The sequence below is a fragment of the Poecilia formosa genome, unplaced genomic scaffold (assembly GCF_000485575.1).
Source record: "Poecilia formosa unplaced genomic scaffold, Poecilia_formosa-5.1.2 Scaffold77, whole genome shotgun sequence".
Taxonomy (NCBI): Eukaryota; Metazoa; Chordata; class Actinopteri; order Cyprinodontiformes; family Poeciliidae; genus Poecilia; species Poecilia formosa.
This window is the reverse complement of record NW_006800016.1, coordinates 1302030-1318694: the sequence shown is the minus strand read 5'-3', so window position 1 is coordinate 1318694 and position 16665 is coordinate 1302030. Positions and strand designations below refer to the sequence as shown.

Here is a 16665-nt window from a genome sequence, read left to right as displayed (position 1 = left end):
TAAACGGCACCGCTTCTCTCTGTGATGTTCCCCATTCAGCGGTGCGCATGTGCTGATTGACGGAGACACGGACCTGGGGTACGTCGAGGACGGGACGGCCTGCGGAACGGACAGCATCTGCTTGGATCACAAGTGTCTGCCGATTGAACAGTTCAACTTCAGCACCTGTCCCGGCACCACCGACAAGACCATCTGCTCCGGACACGGAGTATGCGACACTTCTCCGGCGTACTGCATATTCATCAAGTGCACAAACCTGCTGGTGTTTAACGAATGTCCTCTCTGCAGGTGTGCAGTAATGAGCTGAGGTGTGTGTGCGAGCTGGGCTGGACAGGAGACGACTGCTACTCCAGGTCTCCGTTCAGTAACCTTGTGGTGGGACCGACCGCTCCTGTTTCAGGTACATGTTCAAACGCTGCACCACCAGCATTAAATCATCTTTCTCTTTCCTGTTTTCTGTTCATCCGCAATTCACACTTGTTACCATTCAGTATCTGCATTATTACTGTCCTTTCACTGTTATTAATTCAATCTGCATTTTGTGCATGTCGCTCTTTTTTGTTTGTCATTATTTTTATGCTCGTCTTTGTTGACAGACTGATCTCTGATGGATTGCCTCGAGGTCAGAGTTTCAGTTTCTTTTTCGCTGTTTGTTCTGTTTTTGTTTCCATTTTCTGGTTGTTTTCCTCGCTCATCCCAGGTCTCTGATTTAAAACTCCTTTTATAAAGCATTTAGGTGTTCTTTCTTATGAGTGGGAAGCTAAACCCTGCAGACGGTGAAGATCTTTTCAGTTTATTCTCCCTTCTCTTCCTTTCCAACCCTTTCCGCTGGTTCTCTTGTGTTTGATTGTTTCCCTCTGCTGTGTTTTGTGGTTTTTGTTTCCCCCAAATGATCAGATTGCTCACAAGACCACAAGCCTAACCCAATCAATTAACACACATTTGGCTCCACCACTGTCATCTCCTCCTCCTCCGTCTTCCTCAGGTATCACCAGCACCAACATCATCATCGGGGCCATCACTGGCTCCATCCTCTTCCTCGCTCTCATACTGGCAGTCACAGCCTGGTGCTACAAGTGAGTGTCCGCACAGGCATAAGGAGTGATGATGATTGGCTAAAGATGAGCTGAAATCAGGAATCTGTTCTCTTCACAGGAGCTACAAAAAGAGGCGATACGCTGAATCTGAGGTTCACAGGAGATTCTGCCGGTTTGCTGCTTTTCATTCTTGTTTTTCTTTCAATCTTGTGTCACAAAATGCACAACAATGCTGTGGTAGGTGTGAACGTGTTCAGTAAACAGAGGTAACCTTTAAATTCTAGTTGGGAGCAAAAGACTCTAGTCAAAATGTTTAGCCTCTGAGGCAGACAAACAGGAAAGACCGAGATGCAGATCTTCAGCTGCAGAGCTGGACCAACAAAACTGAGGGGAATCCAAGCGAGAGTGATGCTCTGATGTTTGAGAATAATTTAAAAATTTACTAGGAACTGACTTGATAGCCTCATCATGTTGTTTTGTCGGTTTCCCCGGCTGAAATATGTTTTCTCTCAAACTCTGCACCATGCTATAACCTAATTCAGGCACAAACACACACACAGGGATAAGCTAATCTCTAAAGGACCTAGGGTTAATATGGTCAATAATGAATCAAGTGAACTTTAACGAGCAGTGGACCCAGACTGAAGCTAACAGACTGACACATTTAACCCTTTTTACATAGTAAAATGTCCCAGAAGTTACCATCACAATCTTTTTATTTATTTATTTTTTATTTATTTTTTTTTACAAATGAGCAAATATCTGTCAAAGTTTCTAAAACAATTTTTGGTGCAATGACACTTTAGTTCTTGTCACTGAAATCATCTTTTGACACATTTACACACATCCCTGACCTGAGATTATTAATTGTTATTGGTGTTTTGTATTTAATAAGGTAGAGGTTGTGTGATGAAAAAGTTATTTTTTTTTTTTAGTTCAGTTGATGAAATCCATATTTCCAAAATTGTTAAATATAACAAAAACAGAAGCTTTGCATAAACTTGTGTTTCAGACAACTTTCAAACCTCTGGAATAAGCTTATTTAATTCGCCACTCAGGTGGCACATCTGGTGGCAATTTTATGGGGTCCATTTATATGGCATCTAAAGATATTCCCTTGGTGTTTCCAGACAAATCCCCCCCGGTGACTATGTCACCAAACCCGGGGATGCAGATTCATTTTACAGCGACATGCCTCCGGGCGTCAGCACCAACTCCGGATGCAGCTCCAAGAAGAGGTCAGCCTGCCTGTCCCACCTGCAGATTTGCACGCTGTCCTTCACTCCATCCTTCCCATCCATTTCTCAGAACTTCTCAGTGTTTGGCTTCAGGTTTGCCATTTCATCATCCCTCATTCATTTGCTTGTTTCCGATGTTTTTTGAAATTGCTGATGGAGATCTCACTCATAATATGTGTCCATATTATGCTTTTGGGAGTACCATGGCTTTCATGGTATGAGCATTTTTAAAGCTAAAAAACATGTCAAAATGGGGAAACATCTTGACATTGACGAACTGAGTCACTCATGGTGCTGTATGCTCACTTCTACTGCTCACGTTTACATATCACACTAACCGTTGTCTACATTTCCTCTCGTCTCCAAAAGTTGCTCTGGACTCGTACAATGTTAAAGGAACACTGTTAAGCGGTTTTATTTGTGTTCATGTGGACAGATCTAACGGCCTGTCCCACTCGTGGAGCGAGAGGATTCCAGATGCCAAACACATCACCGACATCTGCGAAAACGGGAGACCGCGGAGCAATTCGTGGCAAGGTGACGCACCGATACGCTTTCTGAACACGGAAATTTAAATATGATTAAATACGGCTCGTCCGATCACTTTATGCTCTGATTAATAAGATTTAGTGTGCAGTTAATGTTCTTCATTGTGAAATGAAACATTTTCAGGAGCTAAATTTGTTCAATATCAAATACTTTTCCTCAGGTCTCTTACGTTGATTTTCTTTCCAGGAAACCTCAGTGGTAATCGGAAGAAGCTGAAAGGGAAGAAGTTCAGGGCTCGCTCCAACTCCACAGAGTGAGTTCACCTCGGTGTCGGCATCTGCTCAGCAATCTGAAAATTATTCTTTATAGGGGGAAACAAGTAACAATTAATATTCCAACATTTGATCTCAACAATTCCAACAAAAAACAAAAAAACTCAAGTTGTTTAGAAGTAATGGTTTTGCTTACAAAATACTTTAAAGTTGGTGTTCGATTCAATGCTAAAGAATAAATGTGATGTTTTAGAGCTGAAAGTCATAAATCCATGAGAGTACAGATTTGTTTTTGACGCAGATAAGCAACTTAAACACACATTTTTATGACAACAAAAGTGCATTTGAAGCCAGGCCTTGTCTAAAATGTAAACTGCATTAGCATACATGGATGACGTATTATTTTAATACGTTGCAAAAGGGTGAAATATGTCTGAAAACCATGTTATTAAATTAAATCGATAATCTCTTTCTCCACACTTTTCTGCTGCATGTTTCCCCACAATAATTAGCTACAGTCGAGACTAATAAGATTACATATCAGTTTTGTGACTTCCTGTCCAGCCACTACATGTTGTTGTAGGAAATCTACCCGTGGACGAGCTTGTGGAGTTTAACCTCAGAAAAACGTTTTGACGGCAACATAGCAGTTGAACCCTAAAACATAGACTGTGTGGAAAAAGTGAGACTTTCAGCTACTTTCTTTCACCGTTACTGTGTTTTACAGAATCATTGCACTGCTCAGTATCCGGATTTCTCAGGGAAATAGGAATGGTAGCATAAACACATGTGTATCAGAATAAAAATGGTGGTCAGATCGGGAGCAGAAATTACTTCTACCTCAATGCTGCCAGAATAATAGCACTTTTAAATCCCTTGTTACCTTTGGTGCCAGTTTTTTAAGTCTCTAATTAAGCTTCTGCTCTTCGACAATGGATACATCACTATATGCCAATATAAATGTTTAGCTTAAGTGAATTTAAGCTAAAGACTTTAATATTACTACTTTTTTCCTGGGAGAAGGAAATACCACAAGTTCATTGTTGCACACAATCTCATCATTTATTGAAGACAAATAAAAAGAAAAAACTGTAAATAAGTAACGTCTGTTTGTCAGAATTAGCTATATTCTTAACTGCAGACTTGAAGCAACAAGATTGAAAAATGTAAGACTGAAAATTAACTAAAGTGATGCTGTTTAGAGAAAAAGTTTATCAGTATTTGAAAAAGCGACGGTTTTATTTGATGTCAGGTTCTGGCAACCCATATGTGTCAGATTTGTTGACAGTAGAAACAAAGACCATCATTTCTGTCTTTACTCTTGCATTAAAGGCTGTTTGTAGAAAACATTTGTTTTAGAGCTAACCCCTAAGCTCACATTGCTCTTCTCATCAGAGTGAATGCTTTATCTGGCTTTTTTTTTTTTTTACTTCATCTTTTAATCCTAAAATCTTTGCTCTGAGCCTGTGAATTAATCAAATATCTTGTTCGTTGACTGTGAGTGTACGATATTCAGCGTGCATCGACCGCCTCTTTGTCTGCCGTGTTTGCTTGTTTGTTTTTCCCTCCCCCCCACTCGATTAAGATCTCTTTTGCACACGAAGCAGTCTGTAGTGCACTAGCTGTCTTGAGCATGTTGCCGACAAAGTGGCTGCTGAGACGCTGGCTGCTTGGAATGATGCGACCAAAACGCAGCCGAGCCTGTGACACACAACACTGTTTGTTTGTTCATGGTGTTGTGTTCATCTGAAACCACACTCAGGTCTGTCCACCATCTTCAGCTCAAACTCTATCTTTGCTCTGCTCTCCGAAGATGTTTCCTCTGTCCTCCCTCATTTGCTTACTTGTAGTTTATTCAACTCCCTCTTTCCTTATCTCTCTCTTCTCTCCCTCCTTGTGTTGGTTCCATGATCCCCGCCCTTCCCCGCCTCCCCTTCCCCTCCCTCCCCCACAGGTATTTAACCCCTCGCAACAAATCAGAGTTTTATGATGTAACTAAATGGGTAGAAGATGTGAATAAAAACACTCAAGGACCTTTCCTTAGGTATTAACTCAGATCACGTCCCCTACCTCACACGCTTGTCTAAAGATCCCTCACTTTTGATTTGTTTTCTGGTTTGGATTTAGGAAGAGTTTGTGCCAATTTGGTCCCCCCCCCCTCCCTGCAGTTCTTAAAGAAACAGGCATGTTGATGTGTGGAGTTCTCAGAAGGGAAAAACAATTTAAAAGAATCAATATAGATTATTTCCCTGTTTATCAGCTCCCTTTTTTATTTGCAGACAATTTTTTTTGCTTCACTTCCTTACACAAATGAGTATTAAACATATAAAAGAATCATTAAAGTTATTTTCCTCCTAATTTTCCGTATTCCCTTCTTTGCTCCCTTTCTCCCCCCCCAACCCCAGTCTCTTGTTACCTCTGCATGTTCAGTGTTGTTCCTTTCCAGTAAGTGTTGGTGGATTTGCCCCGCCCCGCTCCCACTGACTTCTCATGCACCAGGTCGATGTCAGAGCTGAGGCTAACACTTTCAGCTCTGACATCCTCCCTGTCCTGTTGTGACAAAGCCAACTCTGATTGTGTCTGAAGTCTATAGACGGTTGCAAGTTTTTCACCAGACGACAACCACAAGCACTGGAATCTATAGACTTTCACCGTTTCCAGAAGCTCATTGCTCGTCCTCCCTGTTTTACTTCAACTAGAGAAAAGATCCCAACAAAAGAACAGAGGAACATGGAGCCAGAAGGCAAACTTGCCATTCAGCTGCAAAGCTTTTAGTAAAGTGCCTTGAAACGACATTTGTTGTGAATTGATGCTACATAAATAACCTGAATTCAATTCAACTGAATTAGACTAATATAATACCTCCTTTGTTTACTTACTGTGTTGTTAAAATCTGTACAAGGCAAATAGTTTTCCCCAGCTTTGTAATTACTTGGTCTTCATACATGAATGTATTTTTATGTTAAGGAGAATGCTTCTGGCTCCACTCTCTCTGTTTTTTTGGGGGGGTTTTGTCAGGCTGGAACATTTCGACCGTCGCACTGCAGGTGGTTCATGTGTACAAGCTGCTGCACATGGGACGACCTCCCTCTCTTCCTTTGTTCTTACTGCAGTGGTGCTTTAAATCTCACAAATCCTTTTGGTATTTTCTGCATTTCTGCATATGGATGACCTGAACCATCACTGGATTCAGAGATTGTAAAAAGTAGCCAAATTATGTAATGAGGTGTAGTATCTAGTAGTAAACATTAGTGAGTTGCAAAAACAATCCTTATACTGATGTGCCCTTTTATAAGTGTTAATCAGTCCTGCATAATAATTAACTGTGGGAGGAAGACTGGAGTACCCAGAGAGAACCAACACATGCATAGGGAAAACATGCAAACTCCAGCCAGAAAGGCCCCAGACTTTCTTTGCTACAATGCAAATCTATAAAATTATCATAATATCAGAGAAAAGAACAAAACAAAGGATGCAGTAGCTTAAAATACATTTTAAAAGTTTCATCCCAACAAATATTCAACATATAAAACCAGTGTACATTATAACCTAAACATTACAGTATTGTGAAGAAAAATGTGGTTAATTTCTTAAAATGGTTTTTTAGAAATGAAAAAAATATATTTCAACATGAGAAACAAGCAGCTTAAAGATCAGCATTCGATTGTTACCCCATGACTGGATTTTATTGGTTTGATTCTATATGGTAGAAAACTTTAAACTGTGATGATTTTGGTCATATTTATTCAGAAATAATGAAATATGTATTTAGAAACCTTTAAGCACCACTGTATGTTTCTGATTCCCAGCTGTGGCCTGGTCTGCTTTTCCTCTGACTGATCCAATCTATCGACTAAACAGGAGAAGCTTCCGTCCATTTTCAACACAGATAAATGAATATTTCCGTATTCTGCTGTGTTTTTACACATTTTGAATTTTAAAGCAAACAAATCGCAGAAGACGGCAGCTGGGAACAACAGTGCACAGAGTTTGCTCTGAAAAGCTGAGCCCTGATTGGTTTTCTTTATGCTTCAGATGAGTGAAAGCTTCAACTTTTAAGAGCAACTTCGGCCTTAGTGAAGGTGAAACTGAGTTACTGGAGCAGCTAAAGAAAGATGTTGCCCAAAGTCACAGATCTAACATTAGCTCAACACTTTATGCCTAACCTCATTTAGCCATCTGTGTCTTTGGTCAACATGTTGGTGTACCGGCTGTAGAAGGAGAAAGCGAAACGTCTAACGGTGCCACCTTCGCTTTCTCCTCAGGACACTTTCCCCTGCCAAGTCCCCGACTTCTTCTACAGGATCCATTGCATCCAGCAGAAGATACCCATATCCCATGCCTCCACTGCCGGATGACCAGAGGAAAGCCAACAGGCAGAACGCCAGGGTGAGCACAATTCAAAACCGGACTGTTACGTTTTGAAGAGTTGTGACAGCAATGAATAGGGAACCGGACTGTGACAACACACTGCAGAGTTTCTCCATGTGTGTGCACATCACACAGGGTCCACATACACAGAGTTTACTTATGTGCTACACAAATGCCATAAGTAAGGAATGTTACTTGATCTCATTCTAAACTATGCAGATGCTCAGTCTGCACTGATGAAAACAATTGTAGAATGTAATGCAGTGTGATATTTCCCTATTAAGTATTTCTGAAACTGGGGATTCATTTGAACCCGGAAATGTTATAGTGAGATGAGTTTAAGGATTTTCTAATGTGTTAATTAATGATACCCACCAGAATTAATAGCACATTTTAATTTATTTTAGTCATTTTCTTTTGACAAATATATCAGTTTAGTCATCTGTATGCTTTGTAGAAAAATATATTTTACTTGAGGCGGTAAGAAGAAGATAATTTGCAACTTATATTTGAAAAGGTGCTATTGTTGTTGTTTTTATTATTAATGCAGATGGTGGTCTCTTTCTTGCCTCTTTGCCTCACTCCCTTCTTCTCTTCCAGCTTTGGGAAACATCAATATAACTCTGACTCTGACGAAAGCTCCTAAGAAAGTACACAAGTCTCCTTTTCTACACAGAAAACCAAAAAAAAAAGAAAAAACATATAAAATTGACTCTAAAGCGAAAGAGACAGACAGACAGAGTGACCGGAATAGAAAGGATGTAGACAGACGGCTGTTAGGGTGAACAAATATGTTTGGGGCGGACTCTGCAAGAAGACGCAGAGCAAAGAGCCTCCAGGAGCTCAGACCGAGCTGTTCGTTTTTGCTGAAGCCTCAAAAATTGGAGGGGATCCCCCCTCCTCCCTGGACCCCCCCCACACACCTTTCACAAATCAGCTCTTGTCAAGGTCTCTTCAGACACACCGTCACCCACCATAAGGCATTGGAGCTCCTCTCTGAAGGAAGCGGAGGAGGCAGAAAGAAGCCGTCGCATCTCTCCTGAGTCTGCACTGACTGATTTTTGCCAGGATGTTGTTTGAATTGAAAGTCCAGCATTGTGTGCATGAGAGAAGCCCTGATTATCAGCTGCGTCTTCCCGGCATAAAGAAGAGCAGCAGTGTGATTTGAAGGGAAAGCATGCATCTGCATTAAACTAACCCATGTGTCACACCAGATATATTTCACTTCTTGAACCGATCCTGCCCTCCTGTTATTCCCGTTCCCCAGAAATTTGCTATGTGGTGTGTGTGTGTAAATATGTACAGTAAAGTACACACAGAGTATGCTTGTGCTTTTATTTTGAAAGACAAAAGCATAGAGAATACTCAGCTCATTGTTTTAGCTGTAGACAGAGGCCGATGTCTGTAGATAAATACGAAGACCCTGCACTGTCCTGTCAGGGTTTCTATTTTTTATTTTTTTTATTTTTGTCTTTTCGGGGGATCTTCCTCGCTTCATCCATCAACAGCAGAATGTGTCTCTTTTTACATCATGTTTCAAATTATTTTCTAATAATCTCTGTTATAAACTTGCAGACGATTGTGACACATTTGGAGCTCAGACCTCTCCGGACGAGTGTTATTTTAGCATAAATAAGATAGTTTTCCGTTCCCTTTCCCATTGAGTTTAATGGACTCGGATGTGTTTGCTGTAGTTTATAGACGTGCCACTTATCACTTATCATGTTGTTTTTGGAAATGTGCTCCCTTGATTGTTCGTGGGAATGTTTGAGACCAGTGTGCTGCCCCTCTTTTTTCACAGCAAAGTCCCTCACTTCACCCCGATTGAATGTGAGCCGTAGAGACGAATGTGGCCGACTGAACTCGAACCGGATCTGTACACTTTTTTATTTTAAATGTGCACTTTTGGATTTAGCTGTGAGGGTTCGAGTTGTTCGAGCCTTTGTAAATGATTAACTATGCTGTACAGTGCTTGCTGTTTGAGCTTGTGAAGACCAATGGCATGGCCGTTCTATATCGAACCTTAAGTTATATCTCTGGTTGGCTAATTGTGAGACCGTAACAAGGAAAACGAGCATGTCACTGAAAGTCTCGAGCCCTGCTCCATTTGTCTTAACGCGGTTTGTGTCCCTCCACTGCTCAGCAGGGGAACTTCACAGAGTCGAGTCGTGTTTCTGTCGCACCTGTGCAGCTATTTAAGGTGGATGTCTTGGTGCTTGCTTCCTAGCAGCAAGTTCTTTGTACAGTTGCGACTCGTTGCTCTACCTTGCGTGGAAGCCGTCGCCTTAAAGCTCTGAGTTTGTCATTTTACGAGTGTTTCTGTTCCTCTTTTACATTTGTAGTTCATGTATGCATTTGATCTGTATAGGTAAAGCCATCTCCACGATATTGAACTAATATTGCTTCAAACGTCTTGTTTTAAGTATCTTTTCAATGTTCACCATTTTGTTAGCATTACTGGGTTCCTACAACATTTCATAATCTCTCAGACTCAAATTTTTAGAGTTTTTTAAAAAACTTTTCTGGAAATCGGAGTTCAAAACATTCACCTACATTTCCATGAAAAAGTGCTTGCACCCCCTTACAGATTTCTTCGGCTTTAACTTTTTGTGTCCCTCAAAAATGTTTAGAATGTTTGATTTCAGAGAAGGATAATTTGAATAAATAAATTCAATAAACGTTTAAAATCCTGACTGAAGAGGATTTAGTGGCTAAAACGGCACTGGGAAATGGCCTTTTTGATGTCTAAATGAATGTTTTCATGCATCATTTCTCTGTCACCAACTCAAAGTCAAAACTTGAGCTGTGATTTGGCAAAAATTAAGACACTGTAAAAATGAACTTATTTTTCGGGAAGTTAAAATTTTATTTATTTTTTTCATAGATCAAACGACGAATATAGCTGTGAACTCAAACTTTACCGTTTAATTTTTCCTGACTTATCCAGACAAGGAAAATAAAACATTTGTATTCCAAGCTTTTCCAAGACTGTGTAGGAACCCTGGTATTATGTACAGCAACCATTCGACTGGTCAGAAGTGCTTTATTGTATTTTTTCCTTTCTTTGCTCTAGAGTTCTGCTCCTCTCATTTTTCCTGAGGCGAGCATCACTCCTAGAGCTGCTAGAGTAATGTTTTAACACAAAAATACTGTGTTCGATGAAGACATTCGTTCTGGTTGTTCTGGACTTTGCACTGCACAACCCTCGGAGCGCAGCCTGCCAGGGACGCCTCCGTCAAAACCTGTCTGGATTCAGCCTGCACAAACAGCCGGACTGACCAGTCCAAACAGGACACAGCGTCCACCCTCCAGATGAGCCGCGGACTCCGTTTCTGGCCGGAAACTTTGAATGTATTTGCGTACTTGAGCAGACCGACTACTTCGGTGGGCTCCAGTTCAGCCAGACTCGTAGGCCCTCGACTCCAGGAACACTGCAGTTGTTCTTTTTTTTATTATCTTTATTTTTACTTGTGTGCTGTACAGACTATTGATGCAAAAATCAGCCCACTTATTTTTTTTCTCTTAATCATTAAGTATTGTAATATATTTAATATAAAATAAAACTTTCATTCAAACACAATTCGCAGTTTTAGTTTTTTTTAGAATCAAACTCGACCAAACTTAAAATGAACATGATATTAATCTTTGCGAAAATATGTTCCTTATTCTATGCAGAAAGTCAAAAGGAGCAGGCCAATATGTCAGACATCTATGCAGCATTTCCTCCATCGAAGATGCTGAGCGGTTTTTCTCGTTCCTGCGTTTCTCCAAAGAGAGATCTTTCCACCTCGCTTTGTTTCAGCTGACAGATCTCAGGACGTCGCTCGCCGAGTCCCGCCAACGCCACTTGACAGTGAGACTTTGTCCTCGTTTCTAAAACATTCGTGAGATTGTTGCCTCAGTGCTTGCAGCTTTTTCTGGTGCGTGGCGCCCGTTTCCATGGCGGCGTACTCATCCAGTGAGAGTCGAATGCAACTCTTCAGATGGTCGACACCAAACCCGGTGAGGGCGGAAATAGGAACCACATGTCTGAATGTTATGAAGTTCTTTGGGATCATGTCATCTGGCAGCAAATTAGTGAACTCTGTGGATGGCAGAAAAGGCTAATTTAAAGGTCTAACAATCTGGTTCATATAAAATTTTGAATACAATAAATAATATAAACAGTCTAATACATCTGCAAATATTCTAGCCACAATCATACAAAAGACAGTTTGTTTTTCAGAGGCTTCCATATTTAAAATACTGACATGTAAGCTTTCACTGAGTTAGAATCTGTGTTTTTTTTCCCAATAGATGTCACTACATCCTGAAACCTGCTCCACCAAAAACATACGGTAACACTTTATTTGAAGGGGGTTGAATAAGACTGACATGACACTTTCATAAACATGACATAACACCTGTCATGAACATGAATGACATTAACCAAGAAATCATTACTGATATAAATTTGTTATAAAAGTATTACTGATTGCACTTTAAAAATTAGGTAACTATGTTATTAAAGGAAAAGTTTAAACAGTAATGATTTATTGGTTAATGTCAAGTTGTCATAACAAAGACATTTTGAATAATGTCAACTTTGTATTAAAAGTGTCATAATTTACCGAATGATGCTTTATGACAACAGTCATAAATATTCATGAAGGCTTATTGATGTTCATGACAGGTGTTATGTCATGTTTATGAAAGTGTCATGTCAGTCTTATTCACCCCCCTTCAAATAAAGTCTTACCAAACATACTTAGCTGTTGAGGGAATTATGGGTAACTGTATTGGAGTATTTCGGCTAACATTTAACATCTAACAGTGGTCAACACTTTAACACACTGACTTACCTTCTGGGTTTTGAAGTTGTTCCTTGAGTTCTTCCAGCATTTGATCAGCTTCAGGCAAGTCCATTTTATTTACCACCAGTAATGAAGGTTTTGACACGAGCTCCTCCTTGTACAACTCCAGCTCCTTCGGCGAGAGGTGATGGAGACACAGAAGGAGGTAAAATTAAGTTTAAGATGTTAGTAGTTCATACAAAAAGTTGCAGTCAAGGTTCCAACACAGATTTCGCACAAAAGTTTCAGATTTTAAAGACTGAAATCTCCAGTTCTCAACCTGGTTTGAAAACCTGTTTTTGAAAGTATAAATTCAACCAACCAAAGCAGGACGGACAGACGGACGGATGTGAAGGATACAGCTATTAGAGGATGGAATAGGGAATAAGGTTGGGAAACAAATACTGCTAAATATTAATCCAGATCTGGAAAAAAGATCTATTTCACAATCTCCACACAGTGGATGAACCCTGATGGGAAAAACGTTTTGGACCTGGCAACAGTAAGAGTAGGATTTTATAATAAAAATAAAACGCTTTGCAACATCAGACTCACCTTGGTGAGAAGCTGCACCGCTTCAAAGGCAGATCTACGGGGTGTTTTACTGGCCAGCTGGAAACCACCAACATCCACCTGCAAGAACACAGAGCATCTCACAGCAAACCCTGGCTGACTTCAGCTACTTACATTCTGACATGTTTACATATGTGGAACATTATTTCTGCTTCTACATACAACAAACAGCAGCTGCTTGGTCCTCTCTACGTGCTTTAGGAACTTGTGGCCCATGCCTCGGTTCAGGTGAGCCCCCTCGATGAGTCCCGGCAGATCCGCAATTGAGATCTGCCAAAACAAAAACAAATAATTAGGGAAACTTTGAAACACACATCAGGTATTTCTGATGGTCAGAGTTATAAAACCAGCCAAAGCAGAAGGGATGGTAAGCATTCACATACTTGCTTGTAATCTGGATATGCTACCTTGCCGATCTCAGGCCTCAAAGTTGTGACTGCAAGACAAATAATAAAGGACTTTAGAAATAAAAGAAAAATATGTGAGATGTTCTGAGCTTGAAGCTGTTTTATTCTTACAAGCGTAGCTGGCAATCTGAGGTGTGGCGTTTGACAGGGCTGTGAGGAGAGATGACTTTCCTGCATTTGGGAACCTGACGAGAATTTAGCAAGACATAGTCAGCATACATCCAGCATCAAAGTCTGTTTTGTTTCAATTTATTTTTAAGTCAAGCTACAACAAATTTGTATTTTGTATGATTTATTCCACTGGGATCTTAAGCAATAGAAAAAACAAGAACTAGATCATAATTGTAAAGTGGAAGCTGTCCCAATGTTTGAAGAAACAAACGGATAACAGAGGAATTGTCATGAATTTAGCTCCATACATCTGCAGCATGCACAGAACATTATCCTGAGGCATAATCACACCAGATGTTTTTATTGTGAATACATTGCAATGTAACAAAAAAGTTCAAAAACCCTTCTGTAAGGTAATATGTACTTGCTAATGTGGGTTTCTACTCTCACCCTACGAGGCCCAGGTCAGCGATGAGCTTCAGGTCCAGACGTATGTGTTTGACCTGGCCTTTCTTGGGCTCGAAGGAAGAGCAGGGTGTCCCTCCAGAACCTCCTTTAGCCACCAGCACCCGATCCCCCTCAGCATTCAGTTCGCCTTGTGAAAGAATTGATGAAAAAAAAAGTTTTGCCAAAAAAACATTTTACGGGAAATTAAATTATTGACATAAACGGACTTCTCACATACCAAGTATTCTGCCGTCATCAGAAGTGACAGTGATACCAATGGGTGCTAGGATTTCCTCATCCTTCCCTTTTTCTCCCTTCAGAGCTCGAACACTGACATAAGAAAATCAAACACCAACAAAAGCGTTCAGTGATGTCTGATAGATGGAACGCATATATGTAAGTAAGAATTGAATTTTAAAACAAGGTTGTGTTTGCAGACACCGACCTGCTGTTGGCTCCTGATCCCCCTACGAACCGTTTCAACGGGTATTTGTCCTTGATCCTCTTTAAAGTCATGTTGTTTGTCGCCACCACCCAAACGTTTCCTCCGTTTCCTCCATGTCCTCCAAGGCGAGGCAGAGCCATCCCGCCGGTGCCTCCACGTACGTACAGGCGGAGGTTGTCCACAAAGTTTCCATACTGTATGGAAGCGTTAAAAACACAAGTCAGATTTGATGGTGAGCTCACTGCTTTTAGGTAGTGTAACACATTTACACATGGTTTACACCTGCATTACCTAAAATAATTTTAAATCCACTTTTGGATCTTGAACTAAAGCACTTAAAAAAAATACTACTAGATATTACTGAACATTTTATAATCTAAACTGTAAAAAAATAAAAGAAAAAAAAAAGAAATATAAGATGTGTGCTCTAGTTCTTGATGTTAATCTCATCTTACAACTAAAACTGGCAGGTTCTCCTTTTTCCTCAGCTTATTGTATGACTTAGTTGTAATTATATAAATTCCAATATATTTTTGCTTTGATATGACCTAATAGACCAACACAAAGCAGCACATAGAAAAATGTTAAATGACAAAATCCAAGCCAAGTCAATAATGTGAAAATGTTCAAGAGCTGTGACTTATGCAGAAAAAAGAAAGGCACTGTAAAGGTGATTACTACACAATAATATATGATAATGGGCTGCTGTGATGCTGTATACTTTCATTTTGCATTTTTTTTTTTTACATTTTGTAGCCCACATACTGTCCAAGAAAATAAAAACTGCAATTTAACCGCAAGAACTGGATAATCCTAAATTACAAAAGATTTTATCGTTTGAGTGACTTTTTTCCCCTTCATAACAAATACAATCAATTTAGTAAAATGTGATCAAACATTACTGTGATATATATTTTACTTTAATGCTGCAATAACACCATTTATGCACTGACTGCTAGCTTGACCGCTAATGTGAAATTGTTTAAAATCGCGCCGATAAGTCATGTAGATAACAAACAGATTGACGTATTTATTTACCTTGCGGAAACAAATTCTACTGATGTGGACCATTCTCAGAGACTTTTATGTCCGCTTTCCTCGTTTATCACCACCGCTAGCTATTAGCAGACATGTGTCTTTAGTGTATTGAAAACAACCGGAAGTGATAAATACTCCCTGCTGATTGGATGAAGAGATGAAGAGGCGGGACTTTGTGGTATAACTGGCTTTCCATTTGCTGCCGGGGATGCATGCGTCTCTATTATAGAGAAGACAAGACATTTTTTAATTATTCAGGTTATATACAGGAGCCATTTGATAATGAAACATTGGCGCCGTAGTTTTACCAACCTTCATGCATGTATTGTTTGTCTGGCTGAGGTCGCAGCTCTGAAACGAGATATGTTTAATATTTCTGGAGCCATAGTCGTAATTAGCCGACTGTTATAAAACAGTCACAGCACAATGATGCGGGGTTTATTGGAAAAAAAAAATCTGATTAAATATTATGCTTCTCTGGTTTGTGTCAGTATACGGTAGGCACACGTTGTACTTTATAAGGCGATTTTATGAAATCACAAGGTAATTTGGGCATATGCTGGTTCAAGTAGCACTATAGCGTCTGATAGTACAAAATTAGTAATTAAAAACAACCAAACAAACATACAAAAAAAGAAAAAAAGAATGCTTAAAAGTGGAAGGTAAAAGATGTGTGCAGTAGGTTTAGGATTAACCTTGTAATATCAAAAAATTATTCTGAAATACCAGGAGTTCATCTTCTGACTTATAAACAGAGAACATTAAATATTTCTTAGGTGATTATTATTGTAAATATTCTTAGATCATATTGGCCGGTGAACAATATCAAAATATTTAATATACATTTAAAATACATTCTGTTTGTGATTAAGCCAAATACATGTACAACTTTGAAAAAAAAAAAGTTCTGATTTCTGCAACTAAACTGCAATTTTCAAGTTTTGCCACAGATTCTTAATCACAGTCTTAACTGACTTGATCATTCTATATCACATATCACTAAATCCGTCGTTCTGGCTGTATGTTTAGTCATCTTGGTGGAAGATGAACTTATGCCCCAGTTTCAACCATTTCACATTCTGCCAAAAATTATTTTCCAGGATTTCCCTTTATTTAGCATAATGTTCCTATAACTCAAACCTTTTACTCAATTCCCGATGAAGAGAAATATCCCCACAGAATGATGCTGCCACTGTCACCGCTGCCATGAAGAAAATATGGCAGCACATTGGGCTTGACATGATTCCTTTTAAGGTTTTAGTTAATTATCTTCGGCTAAACACCAGAAAGATACAAATATATATATATATATCTTTGTCTTCTTCAGATGGGATGTAGTGAAATGTATTCTCATTGGGCTTCTGTACAATGACAACAAAGACTTTCTGATTCTGATTCTGACCAG

At 39.6% G+C, this 16665-nt stretch overlaps 2 protein-coding genes across 4 annotated transcripts in view; one reads left to right on the top strand and one right to left on the bottom strand.

Moving 5' to 3' along the window:
- The window catches only part of adam22 (ADAM metallopeptidase domain 22), a 62172-nt gene extending 54064 nt beyond the window's left edge, over positions 1-8108 (top strand). The window contains exons 23-32 of one of the 3 annotated variants that reach the window (XM_016673437.1): positions 40-208; positions 289-400; positions 986-1076; positions 1156-1209; positions 2168-2275; positions 2712-2812; positions 3011-3077; positions 4991-5080; positions 7302-7425; positions 8008-8108. In XM_016673437.1, the coding sequence (XP_016528923.1) occupies positions 40-208; positions 289-400; positions 986-1076; positions 1156-1209; positions 2168-2275; positions 2712-2812; positions 3011-3077; positions 4991-5080; positions 7302-7425; positions 8008-8028 (937 nt within the window). In that variant the 3' untranslated portion in view covers positions 8029-8108. Of the gene's footprint in view, positions 1-39; positions 209-288; positions 401-985; positions 1077-1155; positions 1210-2167; positions 2369-2711; positions 2813-3010; positions 3078-4990; positions 5081-7301; positions 7426-8007 lie in introns of all 3 variants that reach the window. The other 2 variants (XM_007556151.2, XM_007556152.2) reach the window with 2 other exon arrangements.
- A 1814-nt stretch (positions 8109-9922) lies between these two features.
- Positions 9923-15401, bottom strand: gtpbp10 (GTP-binding protein 10 (putative)). Its single transcript, XM_007556153.2, has 10 exons — positions 15261-15401; positions 14223-14416; positions 14016-14107; positions 13781-13925; positions 13331-13404; positions 13196-13248; positions 12975-13082; positions 12795-12872; positions 12249-12372; positions 9923-11491 (listed from the first exon to the last, which is right to left on the bottom strand). Exons 1-10 carry the CDS (start codon positions 15291-15293, stop codon positions 11220-11222), a joined length of 1173 nt encoding a protein of 390 aa, XP_007556215.1. The 5' UTR covers positions 15294-15401; the 3' UTR covers positions 9923-11219.
- Between the last annotated feature and the right edge of the window lie 1264 nt (positions 15402-16665).